General features: G+C 36.6%; 1 protein-coding gene across 6 annotated transcripts in view; it reads left to right on the plus strand.

Moving 5' to 3' along the window:
• The first annotated feature begins 2,577 nt into the window (after positions 1–2,577).
• The window catches only part of fbln2 (fibulin 2), a 60,208-nt gene continuing 35,205 nt past the window's right edge, over positions 2,578–27,580 (plus strand). For 3 of the 6 annotated variants that reach the window (XM_015348321.2, XM_015348325.2, XM_015348323.2), the window contains exons 1-2: positions 2,579–2,753; positions 11,777–13,297. In XM_015348321.2, the coding sequence (XP_015203807.2) occupies positions 11,821–13,297 (1,477 nt within the window). In that variant the 5' untranslated portion in view covers positions 2,579–2,753; positions 11,777–11,820. Of the gene's footprint in view, positions 2,754–11,776; positions 13,298–27,580 lie in introns of all 6 variants that reach the window. The other 3 variants (XM_015348324.2, XM_015348322.2, XM_006631117.3) reach the window with 3 other exon arrangements.

Here is a 27,580-nt window from a genome sequence, read left to right on the forward strand (position 1 = left end):
GTTACTTCCCAATTATTGTGGATGCCTGGAATGCATCAGCAGGGCATGATGGACCTGGCATATCTTTAAAAGGGCAAATACGCCGAGATGTTTTCATCGTAAAGCTGCGCTAATAATGACCGAGGACTGGCAATAGATTTGAGTTTGAAATGCTGAAAAGCACAAATGAAAATGCACTTTATTTGCAAATCACAAGAGACTGCTGTCAGCTGGAGCTGGAGAACCTAATTCATTGCAGAAAATAACAAACAACAGCTTACAGTACATGTTCTGTACTGGTGTTTTTCATCTTAACAAAGGATTCCACATGTCTTTGAAACTAAAGGACTGACCAAAGTAGGAACGAATGTTTTTCCATTACCTATATCCTTAGTAATGGTGATAGGGCCCGAAGAACAGATTTTTATCATTTGTGGTGGATTTGGACAGGATACTGGTGTTAAATTCATGTTGCAAAAAGTACTGTGAGATCTTTAGTGTTTACTGTGAGGACAAAACTTTGGTTCAACACACTGATGTTCACTCCTGGTCCTGGAAGGCCACAGTGTCTTCCTGTTTTCATTCCACACTGAACTCTTAATGGCTGTATTGTAACTGTTGAGTTATTAATCTGTAGTTACACTGCTTTCACATCTTTATTCATTGGAAATTCGAAGTTACCTAAAATACCTGATGGACTGTGCCCAGGACCAGGAGCAACACTGGTTTTGCGGGTTTCAGGTGAAAGTGCCTCAGCACAATCTCCCCTGGGGACTGGTGTGGATTGTATTCGCAAGAGTGAAGTACTGTATAGTGGAAAAGCCCATTTGCACTACTGCTAGAAGAACTTGATTTTTCTTTGAAGAGTTCCATCCATGTTTTTACTGTATACCAGACTTCAAGATGGTATAGCTGCTGCTTATTTCGTGTTTATTAGATTTAAAAAATCCAGCAATATGGTAGCTCTGCTCCTTAGTAGGTTTCATATAGTTTAACCAAGTTAATAGCTGAACCAAGGCAACCTGGTCAAATTGCGTAGAAAAGCTGAAGTTAAATTCAACATACAGTAGATGTCAAATTCTTATCACGTTGTTGCTACACTTTCATCACGAACATTTAAAAAAAAGGTGCCAGTACATTATATTGACTTGTCTTTTACAAAGCATTCAGCAGTTTTGTGATTTCTACCATTATGTTTTTACCCTCCTGCGATGCAGTTAAACACAATTTTTTAAAAACAGGGACATTTTTAATGAATAATTTCTTCATCGGTTTACAAAAATAATTAGCATGCAATGTGAAGTACGTGAGGTGAATTGAATGTATCTCAGATAATTCAGCTTGCCCTTTCAAATAATTCCCAAAAGGAGCTTTTATCTTTAAGTAATTAAGATGTTTGTTGTCAGTGTCTGGAGCTAAGGAATGTGTTGGATTTTGCACAATCAACATATGATCTCATTTTCAAGGTGTACAGTATCATTAAGTCTAAAGCATTTAATCATTTTTTGACTGATATTACTGGTGTATGTCTGTATTAACCTTTCTATTTCTCCTCTTAAGAGTGAAGTGTCATTTTGCAACAGTTTTTGGAGAATTACAGTGTGTAAGTTGTGAGAGATGTGGAGGTGACTGCAGTACATCAGCTGCTGTTCCTGTGTGTCATTGCACTTTGAAGTTCTGTTGAGTTACCCTTGTATGTGCTCCTTTTGTCCATTTCTGGTATGAGAAATATGTACTTTGCTCCAGATATTCATGTTACTAATACTATGCATATGTTATGTTGTGGACTAAAAAAGAAACACCTGTTTTAGACCGAGAGAGCTTTGGATCCCAGTTTTGTGTGAAGAATGCTGTAAAAAGGAGTTTTTATTTAATCTGATGTAAGCATTTTAATTATTTAGTCATTAGAATTAGTAATTAAAATCTGCATTTCAGAGATGATTTAATTAAAATATGATGCAGTGGAAGAGGATGCTCACTGTTTTATAAATAATATAATTTAATTCGATTTAGTGATCTCTGTCAGTCAATAAACGTACAGAAATATTCATTTTAAACGGGTTAATCACGTTTCTGTTTCCCCGTTGAAATAAGAAAAAAGGTATTTTTTTATTTTGTCAAAGGTTTTTTTTCATTTATTTCTTTTGCTACACAATACATGACCAATTATTGAACACAAGTTAAGGTAATGAAGATTAAAATGACGAAACATAAATCAGAAAAAAATAAAGAAAAGAAAAAAGAAAGACAAAAGAAAAGGATGAGGAAGCTAGTCTCTGAAGTGCAGTATATATACAGTAGGCTGTATATTTGCTGCGACCCTCAGAATAAGCGGATTGAAAACGAATGGATGCAGTATATAACCTATACTGTTATTTACCTACTATGTACAGTAGTTCAAACTAATATGCATCCGGAGTCTATAATTCGGAAGCGTGTTGTTGAGGAGCTCATTTTCAACCGGATTATAGCCCAAGAAAACGTAATTTCAGGGGAATGGATTTTGATTACAAGGGCAGCAGGTAACTGCCCCGAAAAAAAAAAAGATTAATGGGAAGCAGGAGTGTTTTAAGGCGATCGCGTCAGTAAGTGCAATAAGTGCAGTTAGAAGAGAGGTCTAAGAAACTTTTGTCCCTCCCCTCTCTAAAGAGTTTGAGGCATCCCCTCAGCGCTGCAGACCAGGCGCAGCGGAATGACAAAGTCAGACTACCAGCCTCTGTTTTTTGGGGGACTTTCTCCACTCCATTGAAGAAACTGTTGACTATTACCTGTAGGTAAGGACCAAGCGAATTCTTGAAGTTTGTTTTAGAACACGTTGATGCAAAACATTATGAAAGATAGTGACGCATCTTTTATAAATAATCAGTGATAGTTAAGGATAGGATTCTACAGTACATGCATTGTCTAATCATTTTATATCCTGTGCATATTATATATTCTCTATCTAACACAGAAAGTATTAAAACAAAATCACAAGTATTGGGCGTAATCACAAGTCACACTATGCTGGGCGGTCGGATTTAAACTTGTAGCAAACTTCATCTAATTAAATGCAAATACGTTTTGACGCTTCGAGCTGCTGCACAGTCGATATTGAAGGATTCCCCCAGAACGTCCTTGAGTAACAGTTTTTAAACCTAGCATTGTGTCTTTGCCGTGTGATCATTTTAATACACAGTTAATAACATAAAAGCTGAAAGAGAAACGTTCCTATGGTTTCCGTGTCATAGAAAGCCAGCGTTATAAAATAGAAGAAACCACGAATTGGGTGAAAATCCCAAGTGATGGTTATGTCTTATGGTGTGCACAGGGCAATTATGTAGGCGGGTTTTATGGCGAAATAAAGGTTCAGTGGTAAAGTGGGTACTTGCAAATTAGTTTCAAAGATTTCCCCGCTTGTTCAGGGGGTCTAGTTAAAAAAAGGTTCTATTATTCAAGAATGAACAGATGGAGACCAGAGCGAGCTGCAAGCCAGAAAGTCACGACCGAGTCTGTTTTCAATATTGATGTTAAAGATCTCCTAATTTACTGTACATTACTAACTTGTTGGAACCCTTGGAGAACGAGACTTAAAATCATGTGGCCCCTGTGTCTTTATTAAAGCAGTTTTCACGTTTTTTAACGTCAAGGTCTGAGCTAACTTTTTGTCTGGCGCGATTAAAAAGTGAACGTTCATGCTTGACGCCTTAAGACGGATTGCGACAAAGAACTCAGGGTTTTGACAGATGTTGACCTTTTATTGCGGTATTACTCTTAAAAAGAAATAAGTGCAATGTAAACGAAGTATTGATAAATGTTATATGGTATTGGAATCATTTTCTCTCTTCATTTGTTTTCCAGTGATGGAAACTCATGATTTATTAGGGCATATGAAGCGCATATAACCACGTCATTAATTATCATTACTAGGCGTGTTTTTTCCATGAGTCCATGAGATACCGGGGTTTATCGAACACTTAAAACAACCGTTCACTATTTACAAAAAGCACAAATGTTACATTTCATTATCTCAGCAGATACCCAACAGTGCTTGCAACTTGGAAGTGCATTTTCACTAACTTTCTCAGCGATGTAAGAGAAGAAACTCCAAGACATTTAGAACAGTTTTAGATGTTCCTTGCACAATCCTAACACGATTCCTATATTTTTTTAAATCTGATTTTGAACAGTTATTTTCTTTAAAAAAAAAACTGGTTTTGAGCACAGTTTTTTCTTAACTGTATTTTTAAAAACTTTTTTTTAAACAGGATGAAGGTGAGGTATTTTAGGGAGCATATTTTTATTTCTGAATCACTAAGAATTACATCAGAGAAAAAGTAGTCTGCTTTGGAAAATGATGGAGAAAATAAGACCCTCAGGGGCAATTGCAGACAGATTTGTATCTTGATCTTTTAAATCACAGAGGATTATATGACGTTTCGTCTGAAATCACACTTCTGAACTTTGATCATATAGCTTAAATATGTTTTGCTGGATTTAAAATTTAAACTGTGACTTGAGGGAGGAAATTCAGTGGATTAAGGTATGGCAAATTTAGTGTGTCACAGATTCCAGTGTTTGGCATGGTGTGATCAGATTCCTTAAGCAGCAATGCATGAAGGTTAATGAAGACTCAGTAGTTAGTTCTGAATTGCTGTCCTTTTGATTGGTTTATTTCAAGTGTCCAATGCAGATTTTATATGTATTCTTCCAATGTAATTGTGCCCTTGTAGTTATTGTGCTAGCAAAACCCAGAGCTGCACAATTTTGTAGGAAAGAAAGTACAACATACTTACAGTTAGTATCTGGGAGCGTTCTGAATGTTGTAAAAAGAAAAAAATACAAAAGAAGATATAATGTATATATAGGAAATATGGTAAAACATCCTGAGAGTAAATCAGGCTAAGGGCTGTTCTCAATTCAGCTAGGCTCCCACTGGACAGATAACCAACTAACCTTTGTAACACTAAACCATTTCTGTAAGAAATAAAAGGGGCAAACAGTATATCCACAATACTGCACGTATGGCACTATCCTGCTCAGATTACACTTTGAGGCCTGGCCTTTTTTATGGACAGATTTAACTTGAATAGGCAATAGGCCCCTAGAAAAGACATCTACTGGACCACAACTGTTTTCATTTGTATGTGTTAAGCTGGCATTTCCATGCTGGAAGACGACCTGTTTTTTATCTTCTTATCTACACTGCCATCTGATTTACTTACATTAGCAGAAGGGATTTCTACCAGTTCACAGACCTCAGGGCATCAGGATGTGAGTTTTAACATTTGCAGTTGCACTGGATGGATGTTTTACTCTATGTGTAGCTGATGCATTGTCTCATGAACTGCATGTGACACATTTTTAGTTAAAACTCTATAAAGTGTATAAACATATACACATACTGTTTACAGACATCAGTATGTGTGATGTTGGGTCCTTCAAAGAGTCAGTTTGATCAGACACAACAACAAATACATTTAAAGAAGCTTATTTATTGTGTCGGGCAAACTTTTATTTAGATTTTCTGCTCTACAAACTTCTGATGAGATATCAAGACAAACTATTTTTGCTTTTCAAGGTTATTAACTTTTTGGAGTTTACATTGAACAGCTGAGAGAAGAAAAGAGATGACGTTGCTACTTTTTTCAGAGTGTTTTTGTGGGTTAAAGGTTTGTGAAAAATATTAGTGTGCAAATTGCTAAATTGATCAAAACACTGTTACTTATTTTCTTGAAATTGGAAGTTACAGGTTGTTATACTTAGTTTTCATCTCTATACCAATTAGTTCTTGAAAGTACTCCATCAGAAAAATAACACATATCCCATCGAGACCTAAATGAAGCTTTACATTTTTAGATCAGCGACATGTGTGAGTACTGTAGGTTGTTCTTTCTGCAGTGGAGTCACAGGTGACAGGTATTCATTGAGGGAAATATTGCATGTCAAAATTAAAGTATAGTCTTTTCTCCATCAGTTGCTTTTCCAGATGTTTAAGTCTCTCTGTGACATCATTAGTTCTGTTCTGTATGTCCCTTTTGTTCCAAAAATTTGGAACATATACAGTAGTCACCACATGAAAAGGCACTGAATATTATGCCATTTTCTCAATTCTTGTTCTCAGAAGCCTTCATTATTTAAAGGTATCCTATATAGGGGGCACACGGATGTTTAATGTGGTATTCATGGAGCCAAAATCCAGATGGTGATAGTAGACTTCCAATAGAGAAACGTTTCACTGTTTAAATAGTGACTCACAGTGAAAGTATGGGCTATAAATTTAATATTATTCATAGGTGAACCCTAACTGGTCCTATAACAGTCTGGACTTAAGGTCTGCTCTTTCAATTAGAATATTAAATGTAACTAGTGTCCATCCTTGCTCATTTTCTGTTTTGTTTTTACTTGTCTTTCATATACTGTATATGTGTATATTATGAGTAAATGTAATGTTTAGTATGTACGTTTGGGGGATATAAGTAAAATTAAAAGCTGTTAAAGTAGAGGGTGCAAATACAAAGTGACTTGATTGTCAGGGTATATTTCTGGTCATTTAAAACTTAACTTTTTCAGTGGCTGTTTTCTTTTGATTCTGTGGAAGTTATTAATTTGTTCATGTGAAACTCTTCATTGAGATGTCTTTTTTTTTAGGAAAAACTGTCGGAATGCTGGTGCTAATTTATGGAAATAAAAGTAGTTGCAGGCTCTTCTGTGGCATTCCCTGGTTAACAGATGGTATTTTGACAGAAATTGCTTTTGGGATAAAATGTTTGCTCCTGTCTGGCAGATCAGATGCAGCTGCAGATAAAAAGGTTAACCTTTGCATATGAAATTGTGGCAATTCATTAGTATAAAATATTTTAAATGAAAAAAACCTAATTAGTTTTAATATGTTAAATTAATGCACAGTGCTGGCTATAATTATCGTAAGATGAGGAAAAAAGATTAATTGATGCTACTAGGTAAAGACGCTAGATTCTGAGGAGAAATCGGTACTGTAATATTCTGAGAAATAGTCTGTTTAAATGAGATTTTTAACCTCATATGAAAAAATGGAGGAGCAATACATAAAACATGTTTATTTTGTTTTAAATTACTTCCAGTGCACACAGAGCCACATAGCAAGAATAAAGTGCAGTGATTATAATTCTTACCCTCCTTTTCTGCATTTGTGACACCCCTCCAAAGGATTTCTGAGTGCTCTTTCATCCTAGTGAGTGGTGGCTAAGATTCGTGGTGAATTAATGTTTTGCAGACACTGGGAGTAAATGCTTATTTTACAGGGAATGGTTCACATCAGGTTAGGAGTATGAAAACATAATGAACGAGCTTTGATTTCAAATTTATTTGAGCTTTTTGAACTGATGGTAAGTCTGATTATCGACATAAACAATTATCATTTTCACAATCTAAAGAATTTAAGGTTTACTGTAAATACTCCAGATTTACTTGAGAAGCAAGTCTTGATACAGTGTGATACAATAACACTTGTATGAACCAGCTGGCACTGTCTGAGTGGTACTCATTATTTCAATCAAAGCAGGCTGATAGATCAAATACCTCAGTCTAGTGTCATTCATTGGTATTGTTTTTGGCACATTGAGTAAGTTCTGTGTGTTGGAATCAGAAACCACATTTCATTAATCTCTACTTTTCACAGGATCATGATGGTTAAAAGGAGGAAAAATCTTAAGCAGTCCAAACAAAAGAAACAATGCCAGCTCAGAAAAAAAAGAATGCTGTAATTCAACCTTCCATGTGTGCTTTTCAAGGAACATGTTCGCACTTACGAAGTTCAACAGGTCAAAGTCTGTTACCATATGTCACACATTATTGCTTCTCTGAGGGGGAAGTGTCACAGTATCCTTTTAGACATGATTTTTAATGAATATGGGATAACTAATATTTGACTGATGTATGCCCTGTCTTTACCAATCTGTCCTGTCATTCTAATGATACAGTACTTAGAATGAGAGGACAGATTCATTTTTCTGAATAGATTGCCGTAAAGAAAATCAATTAGCCGCTGGTGAAATATATTTCTCAAAATCTGAAATTATATTTGGGATGTGCAGCTGAGGAGATAGATCATTCAGAGTTTGTCAATTCCTAATTAGATGCTAGCAGCCAAACATGCTAGATGGACAGACTAGCTTCCTGTGGTTGGTAACCTTTCTTATGCTTTTATGGTAGTTCTCCTTAAGACTACATCATCTATGGTAGATGAATGGATTGGAACAATCCAGGAACTAGGGAGGGTACCTTGCTCATACACTAGGTACAACAGCAGAGTCCAGCATGTGCACCTGATCTTGGAGAGCTGGGAGATATCCATTGCTTGGCCTATGGCAGGAAGTTACAATTACAATCTTGTAATGCAGCTTGGTCTCACATACTGTAAAATCTCTTCTTAAGAACATACAAAAGGTTACACATAAGAGGAGGCTGCTTCTCCTATCTAGCCAGTTTATTAGTTAGTAGTTCAGGTGGGTAGCTGCGTCAGCATGCGTAGGCTGCAAAGGAACAAGTAATAGGTTTATTCCATGCTGAAAAAAAGAAGAAAGAGAACACAACGTTTCGGCCGTGGAGCCTTCTTCAGGTGTGAGAGTTATTAGTTAGTAGTTAATTGATCCAAGGATCTCATCCAATCTTTCATTGAAGGAAACCAGGGTATCTGCGTCAACACCATGGCTGGGTAGTTTGTTCCAGACTTACACATCCCTCATATTCATACGTTTGCATGAATGTTGACGAATCATTACACTCTTGGATCTCATGAAGTCCAAAAATAAAACAGTGCGGCGACAGTTTAATGTGTAAATAGGTCTTGTTTTAATAACTATACTCTTGTTAACAAATATTGGAGTTCTGTGAGGATTTCTCAAATAAAAACCTTCAAATTTGTTATGGCCTTTTGCTATGGGGGCTTCACCATTCATCATTTTGGCAGATCATTTAGTTCCTTTTGAGCATGACAGAGCTCATGGATTATTAGCAGACTGTGTATTTTTCTAAGCAATTGTAAAATAAATAGGCGGGTGTGTTTTGGGTTAGTTTCCCAGTGAGAATATAGAGATTAGCAGATTCAGTAACAAATAGGCAGCATTTACAGCATATTTGGAATTGATTTTGGAGATAAGGCAGATATTTGTTTATAAATAATGTAATACAGTAGATGTGTTTCCAAGAACCACAACTGTTATAGAATTGTCCAGACTCTGCATGAACCTGCGCCTTATCTTTTCCCCCCTTTCTATGATAAAATTTAGTACAAGGCTGCTTCTGTGAAATGCCCAGGACTTCTTTTTGCCATGGGAACTGTGATGTTTATTTTTCTTTACACTGAAACAACACACATACTGTATAGTGCATGCTTCCATTGTAGCTCAAACAAGCCTTACATTTACTTCCCAATGAGGAAGAGTTGATTTCTTTTGCAAAGCAACATTTAGAGATTCCAAGCAGAGTCTAAGATAACCGTAAGCCAAGAAAGCTAGGAGGTGATTCAACGTGCATATTATAAGCACACATGAATGGGGGGCATGTGATTTTGCCCATGTAGTTTGTTTGCTCGCTGGTAGGAAACTGATCAGAGGATCTCATCCTGTCTTGCAACTTCTTGAAAGACGTTGTGATATCAGCTTTGACAACAGCACTGGGCAATGTTTCCCAGACTCCCAGAACCTTTTGTTTTGAAAAAGAAAGAAGTTCCTCCTGTTCTCATTTTTAAATGCACTTCCCTTCAGTTTCCTTTTAATTCGGTTCCTGCTTCACAACTGATTCAGATGAGGTACTGTATCAGTAGTTCATTATTTCAACCTTGCCTCATTTCGCAGATTATTGTTGTTGATGAAGCGTGTACTTAATGTTCTTTCCTACAGTCAGATCTACATGATATTATGAGCCTAGGAGGCTCTTTGAAAGCAAATTGGAAGTATGATCAAATTTAAACTTAAATACTAAACTGTTCCTTTGACTAATTTAGTGTTGTTTGAAGAACAATACAATACAGAAGGTAATACGAAATTATTTTTAAAGAGTTCTAATTCTCCCCAGCAGCAGGCAAATACAGTATACAGTATATAGTTAAATGCATGTTGTGCAAAGTAAAATTTGAATTGTTTAAAGTCACTGGGTTTTGTCTATTTCACACAGCTGGCAGCAGTTGTGAAGTATTTATAATCTGTGAAATGTAGACACATTAGCTCATGCAGAGTATGAACACAGAGTAAACAGAGCAATCTCAGAACAGGAGGAGTAACTGCAGTCCACCTACAGGGAGATTGGATGTTTTTTTCCCCTTTCCTTTGATCAACAGTTTCCTTACCATGGCTTCGTGAAAACTGAATCTTAAGAATGCCTTGGAAGTGGAGAGAATCATTTCAAGCATGTACCATGAATTTTTGGTTTTGGGCTTTCAGAATCACAGTCCTTCCAAAACAAATGTTGCCTTTCCCATTGGGTTGTGCCAAAGAATTCAGTATCTTCAGCTTTTGTACATTCTGTATAAAAAAGGAATCTATACAGTACATTGATGGAAACAGTAGTACAGCAGTGAAATACCTGACCATCTAGTTTCAAGTTAATTTTCTGCTTAAACATGTTGTAGTTTTATGTATCTCAGATTTCTTTATTTGGAGTAGTGTAGTAAATTATTTACCTTCTTTTGTACATTTTAAAGTACTGTTATACTTTTGCATTAGATTATAATGGTCTCTGTAACCCTGTGCTTGAGCTGTTATATTACTGTTTATAATATATCAATGAAATATTTATTTTCTTTTTCTACTCATTGTAATAATTATTAACTTGTTGACTTGTTTTTTCTTTGTGTTTATATCCCCTTCTGTCTCTTGTGAAAGTTTTTAAAAGATTATCAAGTGGATATCTTTTATAAATCTATCATTTGCAGTCATACAAAAATACCAGAATAGAATTTTTGCTCTAAGACATTTCTCAGCTATCACCTGGAAATATGTCTTATTCATGAAACTGCTGCTGTAGATGAAAATAATTCAAAATTCCACCAGCCTAAAATATAACAGAAACTACATGCAATATTTATTACATTAATATTGTCCCATATTAATTCTGGTTCCTAGCTATCTATGTCATAAAATACGTTCATACACATGAGAATAAAACTGATAAAAGTGAGTTTGAATAAAAAGCCACATGCCATGTTCTTCTTCCAAACCTTTTTTGAAAAATGAATGTTCCTTTAATTTCTTCTCCTGGATTTATTCAGGAGAAGATTTATTTATGGATTTATTTATGTCTAATTTTCTGCTTTAATAGGATCAAGTCACAGATCATGGAAGTGAAAATGTCTCTTCACTGGTCCTTTAGCTTTCCAGTCTACAAATCAGTGTAATCCAGAAGCCACTGATCTTTAGTTTTTCTTGGTGACAGTTCTGCTTATGGGATAAGAATCTTAAGGGTATTAGCAGATGCCAACAAATCCGAAGAGGGTATTAAGTTGAAAGAAGTAACTATTACACTCACTGTTCATTTTAAGAACTTCAGAGTGAAATCTCCACTGAAAGCAATGCAAATCTATTTTTTCCTTCATAAAAAGTTAAACTGGATTTTACATGGCATTTATTAAATTTATCACACTGCGTTTCATGGTTGTTGGGAAAATGTGTTCATAACTCTGAGTAACCTTGTGGTTATGAAACTGGGATGGCCTTAAGATGAAAAACTCAACTATGTATCCAGATGTTGGCTTGAACTCTGAAAGCTGGGCTTGCTGAATGTGCATGACAGGAAATCTGTTGTGTATGGTCTTTAACAGACTGTTCTTTCACTATTGTAGGTTCTGCAAAGTGGAGGCAATTAATGCAAGAAAACTAAACACTGATGCTACAGTCCCTTGAAAGACAAAAACAGATTGTGGAAATCTTTACTGATTTTTTTATCAATAAGGTTTACCTCACTTTTGGAGCTGAAAGCAAAATGGCTAAATACAAACTGAGGAAATCAATCCTTTTTATGACTGTACTTGTGCTATGTATCAGTGGTGCCCTGTGCCAGAAGGACTGTACTGGTGTGGATTGCCCATTACTGGAACATTGCATTGAAGAAGTTTTGGAAAGAGGTGCTTGCTGTGCGTCCTGTTTGCAGAAAGGCTGCACGTGTGAGGGTTATCAGTATTATGATTGCATAAATGCCGGCTTCAGGAATGGTAAAGTTCCCGAAGGAGAATCCTACTTTGTTGATTTTGGAAGCACCGAATGCTCTTGTCCAAAAGGAGGTGGAAAAATAAGTTGTCACTTTATTCCTTGTCCTGAGGTTCCTCCACATTGTATTGAGTTTTCTGAACCATCAGATGGATGCTTGCAGTGTGAGAGATTTGGCTGTGTACATGATGGCCATAAGTATGATGCTGGTCACACTTTCCAAATGGACCCATGTAAAGTCTGCCACTGTCCACATGCTGGAGGAGAGCTCATGTGTTATCCTGTCCCAGACTGTGATTTAGGAACCTTTCAGACACCACCTCTGTTTCCCACAGCCCATGAAGAAAACACGTCAGAAAAAAATAACGATGAACTTTCAAACTACGAACGGGCAGGGTCTGAAGATCGGTTGTCCCAAATATCTCACCTGCCCCAAAGTGAAAAACTTCCGCTTTTCAAGACAGACATCAAAGATGAAGACGAGGATTATGACTATACACCTACCGATTCTGCAAAATCAAGCCTATTTGATCTGGCTGTACCCACAAAGTCTGCAGTTACTTTGGTGTCCTACTCTGATAAACCTACTGCTCATGAAATGTTTAACGAGGATTTGAAACAAGAACTAAGGCAAAAAATCAGAACTCAGGAAGAAGAAACTAAAAATGAAGAGATTACAGAAGATCCTCTTGTAGGTCCTACATCTCAGGTCTTCCAGGATGTGAGAAAGAGCATGGAAGGAATTTCTGGGAAAGGAGCTGAAGACTATGTTACACCTCACATGGCTGAAGAAGAACATGAAGAAGATGAACAGGTTGTGACGTTAAAAGACGTTACGGAAGGCGGGACTGACAGAAAGGAGGTGACGTATGTTATTGATCATGAACTGCAGACTACAGAAACTGTTCCTGCAGTAGAAAGCAACAGCCACTCCAGCACAACTGAAGAGAACTTTCTGGTGCAGGAAGACCCTCTTGGGAAACATGGGCAGGCTGTGTTACCTACCATTAAATTTAGTCCAACAACCCAGCCTCCTCAAATTATGAAAGCGGTTGAAGCCCTGATTTCTAAAAAGCAATCTCAAACACTTTACAACTACCAACCTGAGCGAGAGAGGAGAAACAATTCTGTTGATTCACATCCAGCATCGCAGGGAGGTGAGTTCACTGAATCATCATATTATTCTCTCAGCTTGTCTGATTGCTGTTCTCTTTTCTTATTGTCGGCTATTATTTCTTGCCGGCACTCCTAAAATGATGTTTTTTTTCTTTTGAAAATGTCTTTTTCCAAGGACTTTAATGTAATGGGTTGTTGTGAATGCCAATTCCAACAAACGCTACTTCCCTGAAAATAGTGTGCAATTGCACCATGCAGTCTGTTCAGAATGAAAGACTTGAGTATAATGCTACTTCTTGTACAAATCTGTCGTTCATCAGAAGCTAATTTCTGGTATAGCATGGACTGCATACAGTATGTGATCCATAACAAAAATTTAGTAAATGATTCCCCAGTTGCAAAAACATTTTCCATTTAACGACCCCTAGAGGTGAGAGGATTAGCTCATATTAAACACAGAATATATCCATTGCACTGTATTTAAAGCAGAGAAAGATATGTTAGTTTTAGAGTAGGAATTCAAGGTCAGAAAAGTAAATGGTTTTGTCATTGAGGTTGTGAACAGTTCCTGTTAATGGGAAATAAGATATGTTTGTAAAATTAAACTGGTAGTAATTTGTGACATGAAAACAAATGGAATATGGTGCTCCTCTCTGCTCCTGCTGTTCACATCTGCTTTGTGACTGTGAGTTTTCAGGTTTGTAAAAGTCATTTCTGCAAGAGGAAAAGCCATGTATCCTTCACAATACTTACATTCTTAATTAGTAAAATATGTTAGCAGAGATAAATCAGAAAGGTGACAGAAATCACAAAAGATGACAGTTCACATAGCATATTGTTTATTCCCACTACTGAATCTTTGAATAGTACAGCTGTTTAGATTTGTTAAAGTTACGTTTGTAAGAAATACATCACACAAACAGAACTGACAACCATTAGTGCCTTAACATACTGTAAAATTGGTTCAAAACTACTGTAAAGTAACCTGTTGAGAGTACAGATTTAATTACTTACAGAACTATATACTAATTATTTCTGGAGGGCACATCAGAATAAGTTTGAAGGAAGTGACTCCCCCGTGTATTCATACAGTACCTTCATTTCTCTATCTCAGTTGTGATAATTCTCTTCCAAGACCACTGTTGGCGATATATATAAAATGTGATGCTTTTCAAATTTGTTTAACATGCAAAAGATCACTGTTCATCAAGTACATTGAACCACATTTTTTCAAGCGATCCACTTGTGGATTCAAAATTAAACCTTACTTATTTAGGCCTCTGGGTTAACCGATATATTTAATTTCCTATAAATGCAACTTTTTTCTATCTTAAAAATAAGAACATAAGAACGCTTACAAACTAAAGGAGGTCATCTGGACCATCCAGCCAATTTTGTGGTTCAAGGATCTCATTCAGCCTTTTTTTGAAAGATAATTTCAATTACTTAAAAGCGTTTGGTTTCAACAACATGGATGGGTTGCTAATTTCATATTCCCATAACCCTTTGGATAAAGAAGTGCCTCCTGTTCTTAGATAAAAAGCACTACCATGCTCTGGTTCATGCTTTGCTGATCATTCGGAAGAAAAGCACTAGGTTTACTTGGTCAATTTGTTTGAGGATTTTGAATTCCTCTTATGTCCCCTTGTAATCTTCATAAAAGCTGTATGACACCATAATAATAATTTAAAAATGTTTCCCTAACATTTTTATTAAAGGCTTGATTTATTTTAGCAGAATGAAGGTATTCATAGGTTCAATTACATACTGCATTCCTTTTTGTTTGCGATCCTGTTAACAACAAGATAAGTAGAGGAATTCCGTGTCTTTCTGTATGCATTCTGGCCCTGATCCAGAATAAACTCCTATGCATCAGCTTTGCAAATTGAGTTCCCTTGACAGGTAGACCCACCTTTTCCTTTTCATCTGAGTGACCACGCAATTGCATTTCTTGTTTTTGTTTTGACTAAAAACAGGCACTCTGTTGGTCAAATAGAGGATCAGAGGTGGTGACATTCAGTACAGTACATTGCATAAACACTGCAAGAGTTCAGGTTGGGGCTTGCAGCTCTAAATAACTGATAGGTTAGATTCTGGAAGCAGGCATTGACATGACAAGGGCCTTGTAAATAATTAAAAGCCGATTGTGCTACAGTAATGGTTTCTTTATTGAAATAAACATTTAATGAAGAATACTTACCCCGAATGAGTCCACTAAATGGCTAAAGCATAAATATTTTGGGGGGTTTAATTATTGGGCATGGAATTAGTCTGCTCCTTAGAAGAATACTGCAAAAGCAGAAGGTTTTATCTGGAGCACTGAAGGTAGAAAATTATTTGTAACAGTTGGAGCTGGGATTTTAGAGTCTTTCGGCCATTGAAGGCATTCACTCAGTGTATAGTTGGAGCTCTGTAGGCCAGATGTTGACAGTTTGACTCAGTGTCACATCACTGGCAGGCTTTGATCCGGTTTCTCCCAAACATTGGAGTAGGATAAGCTGGAACTGGTCATGGCTCTCCAGGCTTCTAAAAGTAAAACAACTCCAGTGACTAGCCGGCTTCCAGCAGTTACATCAGGAAAAGATACTCTGCTCTCCCAGTTAATATTAACTCCCTGGCCCTGCAGAACGTGGTTTTACCTCCGGAACAGGTAAAGGTTTATCCCATTCTGAAAAGGGACAGAACATCTTGGCTGTGGAGCCTTCTTCAGGTGTCCTTCTTCTTCACAATGTTCCTTTGCAGCCTACACATGCTGACGCTGCAGTCTACGTGACTTTACATCAGATATCTTAAAAGTTATAAAGAGTTGCGCACTTGTGGGACTACAAATTAAACCTTACATATTTACAGTAGGTCTCTGGTTGTACTTTTTAACATGCTGGTGCAGAGCACTTCTTAGTTAGCTGATGTCCAAAGATGTGTTGACAAGAGGTCAGTACTGGGTTTCACTTATGGTAGCGTCCCTATGTGTGAAACTCTTAGGTTATAGTGCTTTTCTGAGTATTGATGCCTCCTGGTATGTTTCCTATGAATGAATAACATATGATGAAGGAACTGAATGAATGTCTGGAGAATACATTTGCCTTGAGCATGTGAATATCTCATTTTTGCATTTGCCTCTTTGATGTTGCCGAATCCACAGCATCTGATGTTAACTTCTGATTTTGAGGACTGTTATATTGTGCTACATGTTGCTTAAGTCTGGTTTTCCTTCAGTTCTTAACCCATTATTCCAAAGTTTCCTGTACCCTCGAGTAAACTTTTTTTAATGATTAAAAGTTTGTATTTTACCTACATAACAAACTCTGGGATTTAAAAAAACTAGATTTCCCTGTCATTGTACAATCTGTATTTTGTGTTTTTAATGCTTTTATCAGCCATACATCTGTGTACACTTCAGAGATTAGTGAGTAGAGAGAATAGTTTTGTTAAAATTCAGTGGTTGTGTTTTAAAAAGCAGAGAAACAACTCTAGTGTGGAGTATAAAGAGACGTTTAGTCATGGAAATGCTCTATCATTGGCATGCTTGTCCACTTCAAACAAAAATATTTTGAAAAATTTGGAAATATTAAGTTGTGCACTTACTGTAAGTAGTTCATGTTTTGGGAACAATAGGTACCAGAGTTATCTACCCAAGAAAGTAATCCAGCTGGTGCCCAAATACAGCTGTATTTAGTATTTTTTTCATATTATTTTGCTGTGTTGCAAATACTATCTTATGAAATGGAAGAGGCACTCATACACTGGTGCGCTTATTTGTTAATTTGCTTGTTGTTTTGCAGCACATAACTGGCATTCTGAATATTTTCAGTATCAGAGCTGTTGCTTCCACAGTTCTATGCCTGAATTCCTTTTTCTGAGCAGTTCTCTTATGCTGTTACATTGTTCCATATTTGTGTTAATTCAAGCACCGCTGGTGTTCAATCAAGTGATCCTCATTTACATAATGAAGCCAACAGATTGTGTTGGTGGCTGTGTTGAACCGTACTCGCTTGAGTACATCTGAATATACAAAAACAAACACAGAAATGTCATTCACTTTTTCAGACATAACAATGTGGTATTCAAATAAAAACACATTATTCACTTTTGTAATCAAATAGTTTGAACTAGCGATCTGGAGGTTTCCATTTGCAACATTTTCTTTGTGTGTGGTATGCTGATTTCTTGGCCAGTTTTAATTTGCTTATGGAGCAGGAAGCCAGTTGAAAGTTGAGGACTTCTCCTGTGTCAGGGGACATGCAAAGCTGAGTTCTCGAAGATTTGTTTATTTTCTCATGGCTTTTTACAACAGGACTCGTCGAACACCTGAAGTACAAGACGTTCGTCACAACTGGAGCCGTCTGTGTGTAATTTTAAGATATTGTGGCGTTCCGCTCCTGGCAGCCGTTTCCCTTTCCTTCCAGAAGGGTTATACAAGGAGGAGCCCCCAGGCAATCGCTCTCTCTCCCCTCGTGGCATGCTAGGGGTTACCTCGCAATGCGAGCACACCTGAAGAAGGCTCCACGGCCGAAACGTTGTGTTCTCTTTCTTCTTTTTTTCAGCATGGAATAAACCTATTACTTGTTCTTTTTCCACCTTCCACCTGCCCGCGGCTCTATTGCTCTCCGAAAAGGGCAATAAACTCCTCCCCTTGCTGCTGCAACTCGCCTTCTGTCTGCGCATTCTCTCCCCCTCTTCCCTCCGAGCTGACTGATTCGCCGCAATATATTTTCTATAACCTCCAACTTACATTCATTTACAACGTAATACGCTACAAGAACAGTATATACCGGTTTTATGTTAGTAAATGTATCATCTTTAGAGCTTTATGTCCTAGTGATCCTGCATGCCTTTCCAAGTTAGCGCTTCATTAAATATTGCTGTAAGTGGTGGAGTAAGTGGTGGAGTTTCAAAACCATGAAAATCCCTAGATATAATTTGTCGTCTCTGGTGATTTGTGTTCGACAGGAGGTAGATGTTGTGTCTTTTATCATTTGCACCATATGGTAAATGATAAAATGATAGCCTGACCAACTGGTTAATGGTAAATGGTTAATGGAAAAAAGCATTCCACATGCAGCAATTTCTGATTCCATTGTATGAGAACACATTTCTGATTTCACTGTATGATGACACATTTTAATGTTGTACGTTTTGTGTACTTCTAGGCACCCCAGAGTGCAAGTTCTCTGAAAGAATTCAGACCCTGAAAAAAATGTGATTGAACTTGTTATATTGTGACTCTTGGCAGATCATTTCCGAAAACAAAGTTTAAAAAATTAAGAAAACACTTCTCCCTGAGTGTGCACGAAATACCTGAGACGTAGTGGGAATTATTTATTTCAATTGCAGATTTCTTAAGGAAAAGGAAAAACGTCTTCCTCCGAAGTTTCTCTGTGATCCATAAAACTCTTGAAAACTGTTGAAGGCTTGAAAACTGGCAAAGCTTGTGCTAGACAGCAATTAATATATGGTTTCCTGACTGACTTCTGAAAATTGCCATTGGAATATGCACTTGATAGAAAATGTGTTAAATGTTACACTTTTGAAGTTACATCTTTCCAGAAATACTGAAGCGTTGCTGGCAGTATAAAAGACCGCCTATAAAAGACTGGAATATAGCTAACTCAGCAACTTCAGTATTTCATATTTGTCTTAGGAGAATTGGTGAGTGAAGTCAGGTTTAATTAGATGTGATGGGAACCTGGTAAATAATTGATTCCAGAATGGTTAAAAGAGCCAGCAGGGGTTCTAACGAGTCTGAAATAAAACTGAAATAAAAACTTCATTTTCAGTAGAACGGTCTATGCTCTTATACTAAAAGAGAAATGGCACAGAGGTTAAACGGCCGTAGTGTTCTCCACTCAACACCAGTCAAGTCACAAACTTCCAGCTAGGTTGAGATCTAAGCATTTAACCTCTTTGTTTCCTGACATCACGCACACACGTGGTTCTCATGCTGGCAGGCGTAACCACTGTTATACCTCCAAGGTGTACTTCCACAGTTTCGACAAAACATGTGACTGCAACATGTCCCCCAGCAGTGCACATGCACAGTGTGAACAGGAATAGAGCAGTTGGATCAAGGGAAAAAGAATACAACTATTTGCATTTAGCTACATTTCCTTTAAACGCTCATAGAGTCTGTGATCATGACATTATTTTAAAGAAAACAAGAATGATCTCTACGAAATAAGCTACATACAGTAATTATGGAGAATGTCCTAATGTTTTCTTCCTTCCGACTTGAAGTTATTTCTTGTGACCAAAAATGACTTCTTTTCAGAACTGACATAGTCATCATCTTTGAAAACTTTAAGTTGCCTGTCTCAGTTCAATTTCATCCTTTGCCTTTAGCATTGTCGCTCGGTATTCTGTATTCTGTTCTGCGCAAGTTTTTACAATTTACCGTTAAACTCGTTTTTATAATAGTTGAGACCCTGGTGTTTGAGACAAATAGTGACGAGAATGGAAACAAGATATTGATTTATGGGTGGTCCACAGTGTTGACAGGCTATGCTACCCTTTACTTTGCATTTCTCAGTATGGACATGGTGTGAACGGGTCTTGAAAGCACCATGATATAGATTTTGCATTCTTCAGAAAAATATTGAGTACAAATGAATTATGCTTGGTAGGATAGCAATACACTCATGTATCATATAGAATTTATATATTCTACATATACTATATGAATCTGTTCTGTCAAAAACTGTCAGTATTTATACTGTATATATTATGTATATACTGTATGTATGGTATAAGTACTGTATACCCACAGAGAATAATATGAACCTAAGGATGGTACAGTATATTAATTACAGTATATTTAATAAGGCTGTATGAAATGACTGAGTTAACATTTATAAAACAATTATAAACATTTGTCTTTCAAATGTATGACTTTTTCTATATTTTTTCCAGCACGTTGTGTGCGATAATTGAAAGTGCTAAGGATGATGGCAAGACCTACAGTGGCCTCTACATTCCCATGGGATGGAGTGGGAAAATTGGCTGGCTTAATTAGTCTTGCTGCCCTGCTGAGCACAGGCCTGATGAAGTCAGACGGAGATAGCCTTGCTAAGTTCTGTCCTTCTGGCTTGAACGGCTCATCAAAGTTAACAGATTAAGTTTGAGTTCGTTATCTTAAGAGAGCAACTTCAAAACGCACAGTCACAGTCTTTCTTCAAGTAACACATGTGGACTCACATAGGATGGAGCACCGAACCAGGTCATTCTGAAATGAGCGGATCATTTAATTTGCCCCCGAAAGCTGCAGCTGAAAGTGGGGCCAGAAGGAGCAGAAGGTTTTTTTTAAAATTTATTTCGTTCTGGCGATCTCTTTGTATGATATTCAGTGCTTTCAAAGGGTGAACGCTTTTGGTTTTACATTTCATTTCAAAGCTGACTCTAAAAACACCATTACATGTGATGGATGAGGGCATTTTGGAATTGCTTTTATGCCAGGGGCCAATGAGATTTCCTCCTGAATTCCTGTGTTTTGTTTCTATCCCCTCTCTTATACCAGAGCTGTTATTGTTGCATTTGAGGGTGAATATTAGCTCATTGCTTATACTTGGTAATTTTACTAATATGTCCATGCAGCAAAATCCCTTACCTTTCATTTCTTTCCAGCTGCTGTAGTAATGAGATGTTCTTTTACTCAAGGTAATCCATATACTTAATGTATACAGTACAGTGAAAAATACCTCTATAATTGTATATAAACCAAGATTAAATAAATATGTTTCCTTGTGAATTCTCAAGCTCACAATTCATGGTTCAATGACAATAACTTCTTTGTACCTCACTTCCCTCTTTAGCTGAAATTGCACGAGAACAATAAATCCTTTTTTTATTTTTTTTGCTTGAGTGCACACCTTGCTCTCAGAAAAGCACATATCTGTGAAGTTTTCACTTGATATCTGTGGAATAAATCTCCAGTGTTCATGTTGTTATTAAAAAGGCTCCGTCAGAAGATCCCGTCAGAAGATTTCTCACACGTTGACAGCTACCACTACTCTGGGGACAGAGGTTATATTCTGTTTTGGGACACATCTGTGTGGAGTTTAGTGTCCAGAAATGTGGATAATTCCACCCAATTTTCAATTTTTCCCACAAAAAGATGCTGTCCAGGTTAAAAGGTTCTCATTCAGTTGAATGACTTGTTTTGCGACTGTGCTTAACTAACTTTGTGCATAGTCTTCTTTCTGGTTCAGTCCTGTTTCATGAAGATCTTCAATCAAAGAGTGAAATAGCAAAACCAAAACCTCACTACTGTATGTATGAGACTTTTCATGCTACTGTGTCAAACTGTTAAGCAGAACAGCCAATCTGCACACTGGTAATTGTAGCCTTCTGTTGCGTTTTGTCAGCTTTCCACATGTACCCCAACTTCCTTTTTTTAGTAGTTTATCTTATCTGAAAAAGAAGTAAGATAAACCCTTTACCCCTTCCTCCTTCTGTTTGGACATGAGAGAAAGTGGATGTTGGCATATACAGTACAGTATTTGCCACTTTTAAGAGGACCACAAGACCTCCTGGCATCCTGTAACAGTGAATCAAAAGCGCATGTTGGCGTTAATGGGTGGTTTCCTAATGCTGCCCATTGTTTTAATAGAGGTTGAGGAAAGGAGCAAACGAGCTTGGAAAACATTGTTTCAGTCTTTCACTAACTCCATTTACATTGATTATGTGCTACTGAATGTTTCTTCCTTTATGGAAAGGTGGTTGTGCACACAATGTATGGGTATTTTAAAAAGCATTACAAGCTAAACATTCTAATTTTGTAAAAGCAGTACCATTTTCAGTACAGTTTCTTGGCAATCAGTGTGTTTGGAAAAAAAAATTAACTTGCTAATGAGAGAGTTCAGTAGTACATTAACCAGAACAGTTTATTACATCCATGTGCGGATTAATTATAATAATCTCTGGAATTAATTATTGTTGCAATGGTACACAAATGACCAAATAAGACATTTTCAAATTAATTCACTAAAATGAAAGATTATTACATTTAATGTGCTAAAATTAATTGAATGTTGTGATTTAGATTGTGATACCAATGTTTTTGTTCCAAAATGTAGCATTTACCTATACAGTAGGTTCAATCTGTCATGCTCCCCATACAGTCAAAGCCTTTATTTCCTTTAAAACACTTGAACACTGTCACTGTCTATATTGTTGACAAGTATTTGTACATTACAATTGATTATATTATAGATGACATCAAAGTGCCAGCCTATGAATGTTACACGTCCATTATAGATGGTATGTGTTTGGTGGAAACAAGAATTAAAAGCCACCATTGGGAAGGCCGGACAGCTTTAGTATAGGAGGAGCCTTCACTTTAAATGAAACTTTAAACCCAGGTCTAGTGACCTTTATAAATTCCTCTGTACATTCTGGCTTCCCTAAGGTTTCCCCTTAATTGAACTAGTGAAGTAGCTGCTCACTCCTCCACCTGACCTGCTGTGTAGTGGGGCTGTTGGCACATTCATAGCTGTAACAAGTTACCCAGGTGGGGCTGCATTTCAGTGGTGAAAGGAGAGTATCCCCTCCTATATGAAAGCATGCTGGGATCTTTTTGTGACGAAGAGCGCATTACAGATGTGCATAATTATTATTATTGTGTTCATGAGAGACTCTTGTTTCAAAGTCCATTTATATGAAGATGTAGCTGTAAAAAAGGGTGTGTTTTATAGTAGACTGAGTTTTTTTTATTTCCTCCTAGAAATGCAAAAAAAGTGTGTTTTTCTGAGGAACATCCTGTCTACTTGGAACAGAAAATGTGCACTGGACTGGAGTCTTCAGCATTGTCCAACAGAATGTTGACTTTTTGTCAGGCTCCAATTGTGTGGCGCAGAGCTCAGTGTAAATAGTTTGCATTGGTGAATGCCCAAAATGTGCAGTAATGCCTTTTGTCTATTATTTTTTGTAATGACATTATGGATTACATGAGACAAATGGCGGTTTGTTTCCAGGGTATGAGGTAATTGGTTATGATACAGTGATTAGTTTTAAATGATCCACATTACGACATCTGAGGTAAGGCCAGCATTCACTAGACGTTTTCACAAAATAATTTTATGTTTGATTGCAAAACAGGAAAAATGAGAGAAAATGGGAAAGATATTTTTCATGTGAATAAGTAGAGTCATGAAGTACTTTTTACATTTTATGTTTGGTGAAAATGTTCATGTTGCAAGGACTAACACTGTTAAGACTGTTACCTGCATATCTTTTATTTGCTTTGTATTATCAATGCATTTTAGATGCTATAAAGCAAATAATCTAAATAGGAAACTAATGCTTAGGAACTCTAGTAAATGAAATAGGAAAAATAATGTATTTAATGTGTTTTTGCAATTTGAAATAATGAGAGTTCTTGGGGTATCTCATACAGCCTAAATTTAAAAAATATTCTAAAATACACCCAAAATTAAATAATTTAATTATTCTAAGAATGTTTAATATTTTCATGGTGTTCCTCATAAGTATCACTTTTATCAATGTACAGTATGCTTTCTTAAATTACAAACTCCAAAGTTCAAATACAGTTTTAAAGTGTATCAACGTTTTTATAATAACTTGTGTGTGTTCTCTAAACTAAATACGTACTCCTACTGTAGATTAATGATTAAACTGTAAATTCAATTATGCCAAAAATGTGTCACCTAAAAGAGAGTATTATACAGTATATCACTTAAAAATTTGGAATAAGTATGGATTATGGGGCCTTTTCACAGCAGAGGTGAAAACAAAAATTACAGCTGAATAAAAACAAAAATCTTGTTCCAATATGTCTAATGGCTGAGATAGAAAATAGATGATTGTTTTCCTAATTTAATTGAGTTACCACATGAGATTCACTGTGCAGATGTAAAACAAATGTCCAATATGCTTTTCCATTCACTAGACCACAGCAAAAAAAAAAGTTTCCCATGGGGAAAGATGTAGATAAGCATTTTGATTACATATACTGTATGTAGATTGAATGAAAAACAGGAAACAAAATTTATGGAAAAAAACAAAACAGTGCATTTAACCTTGTTGTTAATACCATAGGTGAACTCTATAAAGCTCAGTTATTTGTTTTGGAGTCCTTATATAGACAGATTTCAAACAGATCTTAGAATGCCTCTATCAAGCATTTGAAGCAAATCAAGCAAATTAACCTGTGCTGATGGATGTTATATCATTAGTAAGAATGTCACTTTAGATTTTAAAATGCATTAGGTATTTCACATCTGTAGTCTACAAATCGGCTTTACCTCTTAGTGTGGCTGTGTAAACAGAATTCTGCTGGCATGTGTCTGCATTTGATAGATGACCAAAGATTAATGCCTCGAAGGGGCAGGTGGGCCAACATTGAAACAGGACTTATAGAGTTTAGCAGTTTTTCACATATTTTGATAGGAGCCACACAAACTACTAGTATATCACATTGCTCACATAACTAAGTGGAATTTATGTGTGCGTTACAGCACAAACGTGACCCTCTGAATCTTTTCCAAATCTGTTCTAGCTTTTTAAAAAAGTAAGACAACAAATTACAGAATGGAATTATACATAAATATATAAATTGCTTTGAAAATCTATTTCCCTTGGGAAAAAAAAAACTTAGCAATGCAAAACCATCATGCTCTTTTTATGGGAAGAATGAAATTATAGCTACTCAGCTAACACAAAACATTTTAACAACATTTCCAAATGTTGCGGGAAGATTGGGATTTGGTTGTTAGACCAAAAGGTTTTGGAAAGTTCTTTACATAATTACTGGAACAGTGCAGTTGTGTTATACCGGGCATTCAGATATAATGTACACAAAGGTAACACATTCACATTTTTAGAAGATGTTACCTGGCGATGTGTTCTATACATTATTAAGATGTCGGAATGTTACAAAATACCAAACTGACAACTGAGCATTTTAGCAGCACTATGTTGCCATTATATTTTGTCAGTGTCAACATTATAAAGAATGTTTCAACAAAATTACACTGGCACAACTTTTCTGTGCAAAACTGCAACATTTCCAGGATGTTGCCACAAACCCTTTAATTTGGTCAGCTTGGAATAGTTTAATATACTAATTTTCTTTACAAAAAGAATAACACAATGACAATTAAATGAGACCCTGTAAAAATGTGTGTGGTGTGTGGAAACTATAAATATTGTAAATTGGATTGTAGCAAGCAGTCCATTGTGGCAAAGTGACTGAATGAAAAAAGTTAATGGTTAAATATTTAATTCTTCCAAGTACACTCCAAACTTGATGCTAACCATTGTGGGCTCTTTTTGGCTAAGGTCTAATTGTTTGGCACACCACTATCTGTTATATAGTATGACAGTACCATTTGGCACATTAAAGTAAATAAACCTGAAGCTCTATTTTAATATCCATCACTTTTATTAGTAAGTTGACAGTTATACGGTAGCTGAGCATTACCAGTAGGCTTGGCAAACTGGATAATATCTAGTTAGCAATATTTGTTTAAAAGCCTTTCATCTTTCTTTTTATGAAAGCAAACGTTGGTCTTTATAGCATTGCCACGTGTCTGCTAACTTAAATTGTCCAGTAATCTCTTCCTGTCGCTTTAAGCTTTAATGCTTTTGAGAATTGAAATATGAAAGCTTAAAGAAAACTAGAATAAATGTGATCAGTGTAACAAATGCTTTACAATGGCATGTCTATCATGTTGAATTAATTGTCCTATGATAGTTTTAAAGTAAATGTTTTTTTTAAATGTATTGCATACTCTTCCACCCTCTGTCCCATCAAAACACAACCCTGTCATTGAAGGTTGTGGTCGCCACAGGCTGCCTACTTTTACAAATAAACCTTTATGGAAGCTAAATTTGAGTAGTTTTTAAATTTGTTTTTTTTTTATGTTTGCACTCTCTTATGAATATAAATGAAGTAGAATGGAATAGTTTTGAAGATTGTTTGAGAAAGAAAAAGTTGCACCTGTTGTTTTTTCCTCATTCCTGTCCCCCGTGATCCACTGTTAATTTCTTTGATGTTTTGCCTTTTAAAAAATGAGATAAGCTTTTTATTTCCTTAACGTGGGAGTAGTAAGCAGTTCCTCAGCCCAGTGTCTTTCTCGAAATTCTATCTTATGTGACAAGTTTGCGGTCCCTTTTCCTTTTGCCTGTTCGCTTCCTGGTCTCTGGAATTTTAATAAACCTTACAGTCTTAAAGTTTAACTTCTAGATGACCATTCATCGGCCCACATAAGGACCCATCATGTCAACATTGGGGTGATGTGATTAGTGCAGCTGCCTCACAGCTGTGGAGTCCTGGGTCCTGTGTTTGGCTGGAACACGCAGTGTGTTAAATTTCCTGGTGCTCCTCTTCATCTGGGTTCTCCTGGGTTTTTTATGGGGGCTCTGATGTCCTCCCACCTGCCAGCGCTTTGACTGGTTGCTCTAAATTGTCCCATCTATGGGTTCGTCCCTGTTCCCCATTAGCTGGCTAAAAATATGTCACAGCACATGCACTAGATAGGTGATAGCATTGAACATATTATGCAAATTATTTATCCAAAAGATGTATAGATTTTATGTGCATTGGTGGCAAAAACAAAGACTTCTTGCACATGAATTGCAGAAGGACTACTGTTTCCATTGAGCCTTGCTGGCTCTGCCCGTAGTCACCCCCACTGGTGATTAATGGCCTTTTGTACGCCTGCTGGGATGCTGCCATTTTCAATGTGGGCTGGTTGTAGATAAATCTGTCGTCCTAAGTAGTTACCTCAGTTATCAGCCTCTTAGGATGCATTAGGTTTTTAATTATCTACCTTGCCTCCAGCCAAAAAGTGATTCACCACTTGGGTCATTGTGTTGTTCTCAGCAACTGGTATTTATTGGTACAATCAACAAATGTGCTCTTCGACAATAAACATATATTTAGTAGCATATAATAATATATAGACTGCTTTCATCAATTCAACAGGCATTTGCCTAACTGCCATGGAGCATGTGCATTCATAGGTCAAAACTTATTATTAAAATCTGACCGCCAGGTGCTGTTATTTGCACAGTATTGATCAAGTGGTAAAATACAGAAGGTTGCCTGCTGCAGAAAGAGAAATATCAGGAAGTAACTTGAGGTCCCCCCGTAGAGAGCCATATGTCTTGAAATGTCAGAGCCAGACAGCACATACTGTAGTAGGAGAGCTGGATTTGTGCTGGCAGTGAAACATGACTGTTGTTTTAATGGTAAGGACTCTAAGTACAAGAGGAAAAGGCTGGCATTCAGCTTGTCAAAGCAGTAGTTTATTGTCATGTCATTTTTCCTGTCCTTAAATGCGTATTTTTGTAACATTTAAAGAATAAAA

Source organism: Lepisosteus oculatus, chromosome 4 (genome assembly GCF_040954835.1).
Source record: "Lepisosteus oculatus isolate fLepOcu1 chromosome 4, fLepOcu1.hap2, whole genome shotgun sequence".
NCBI lineage: Eukaryota > Metazoa > Chordata > Actinopteri > Semionotiformes > Lepisosteidae > Lepisosteus > Lepisosteus oculatus.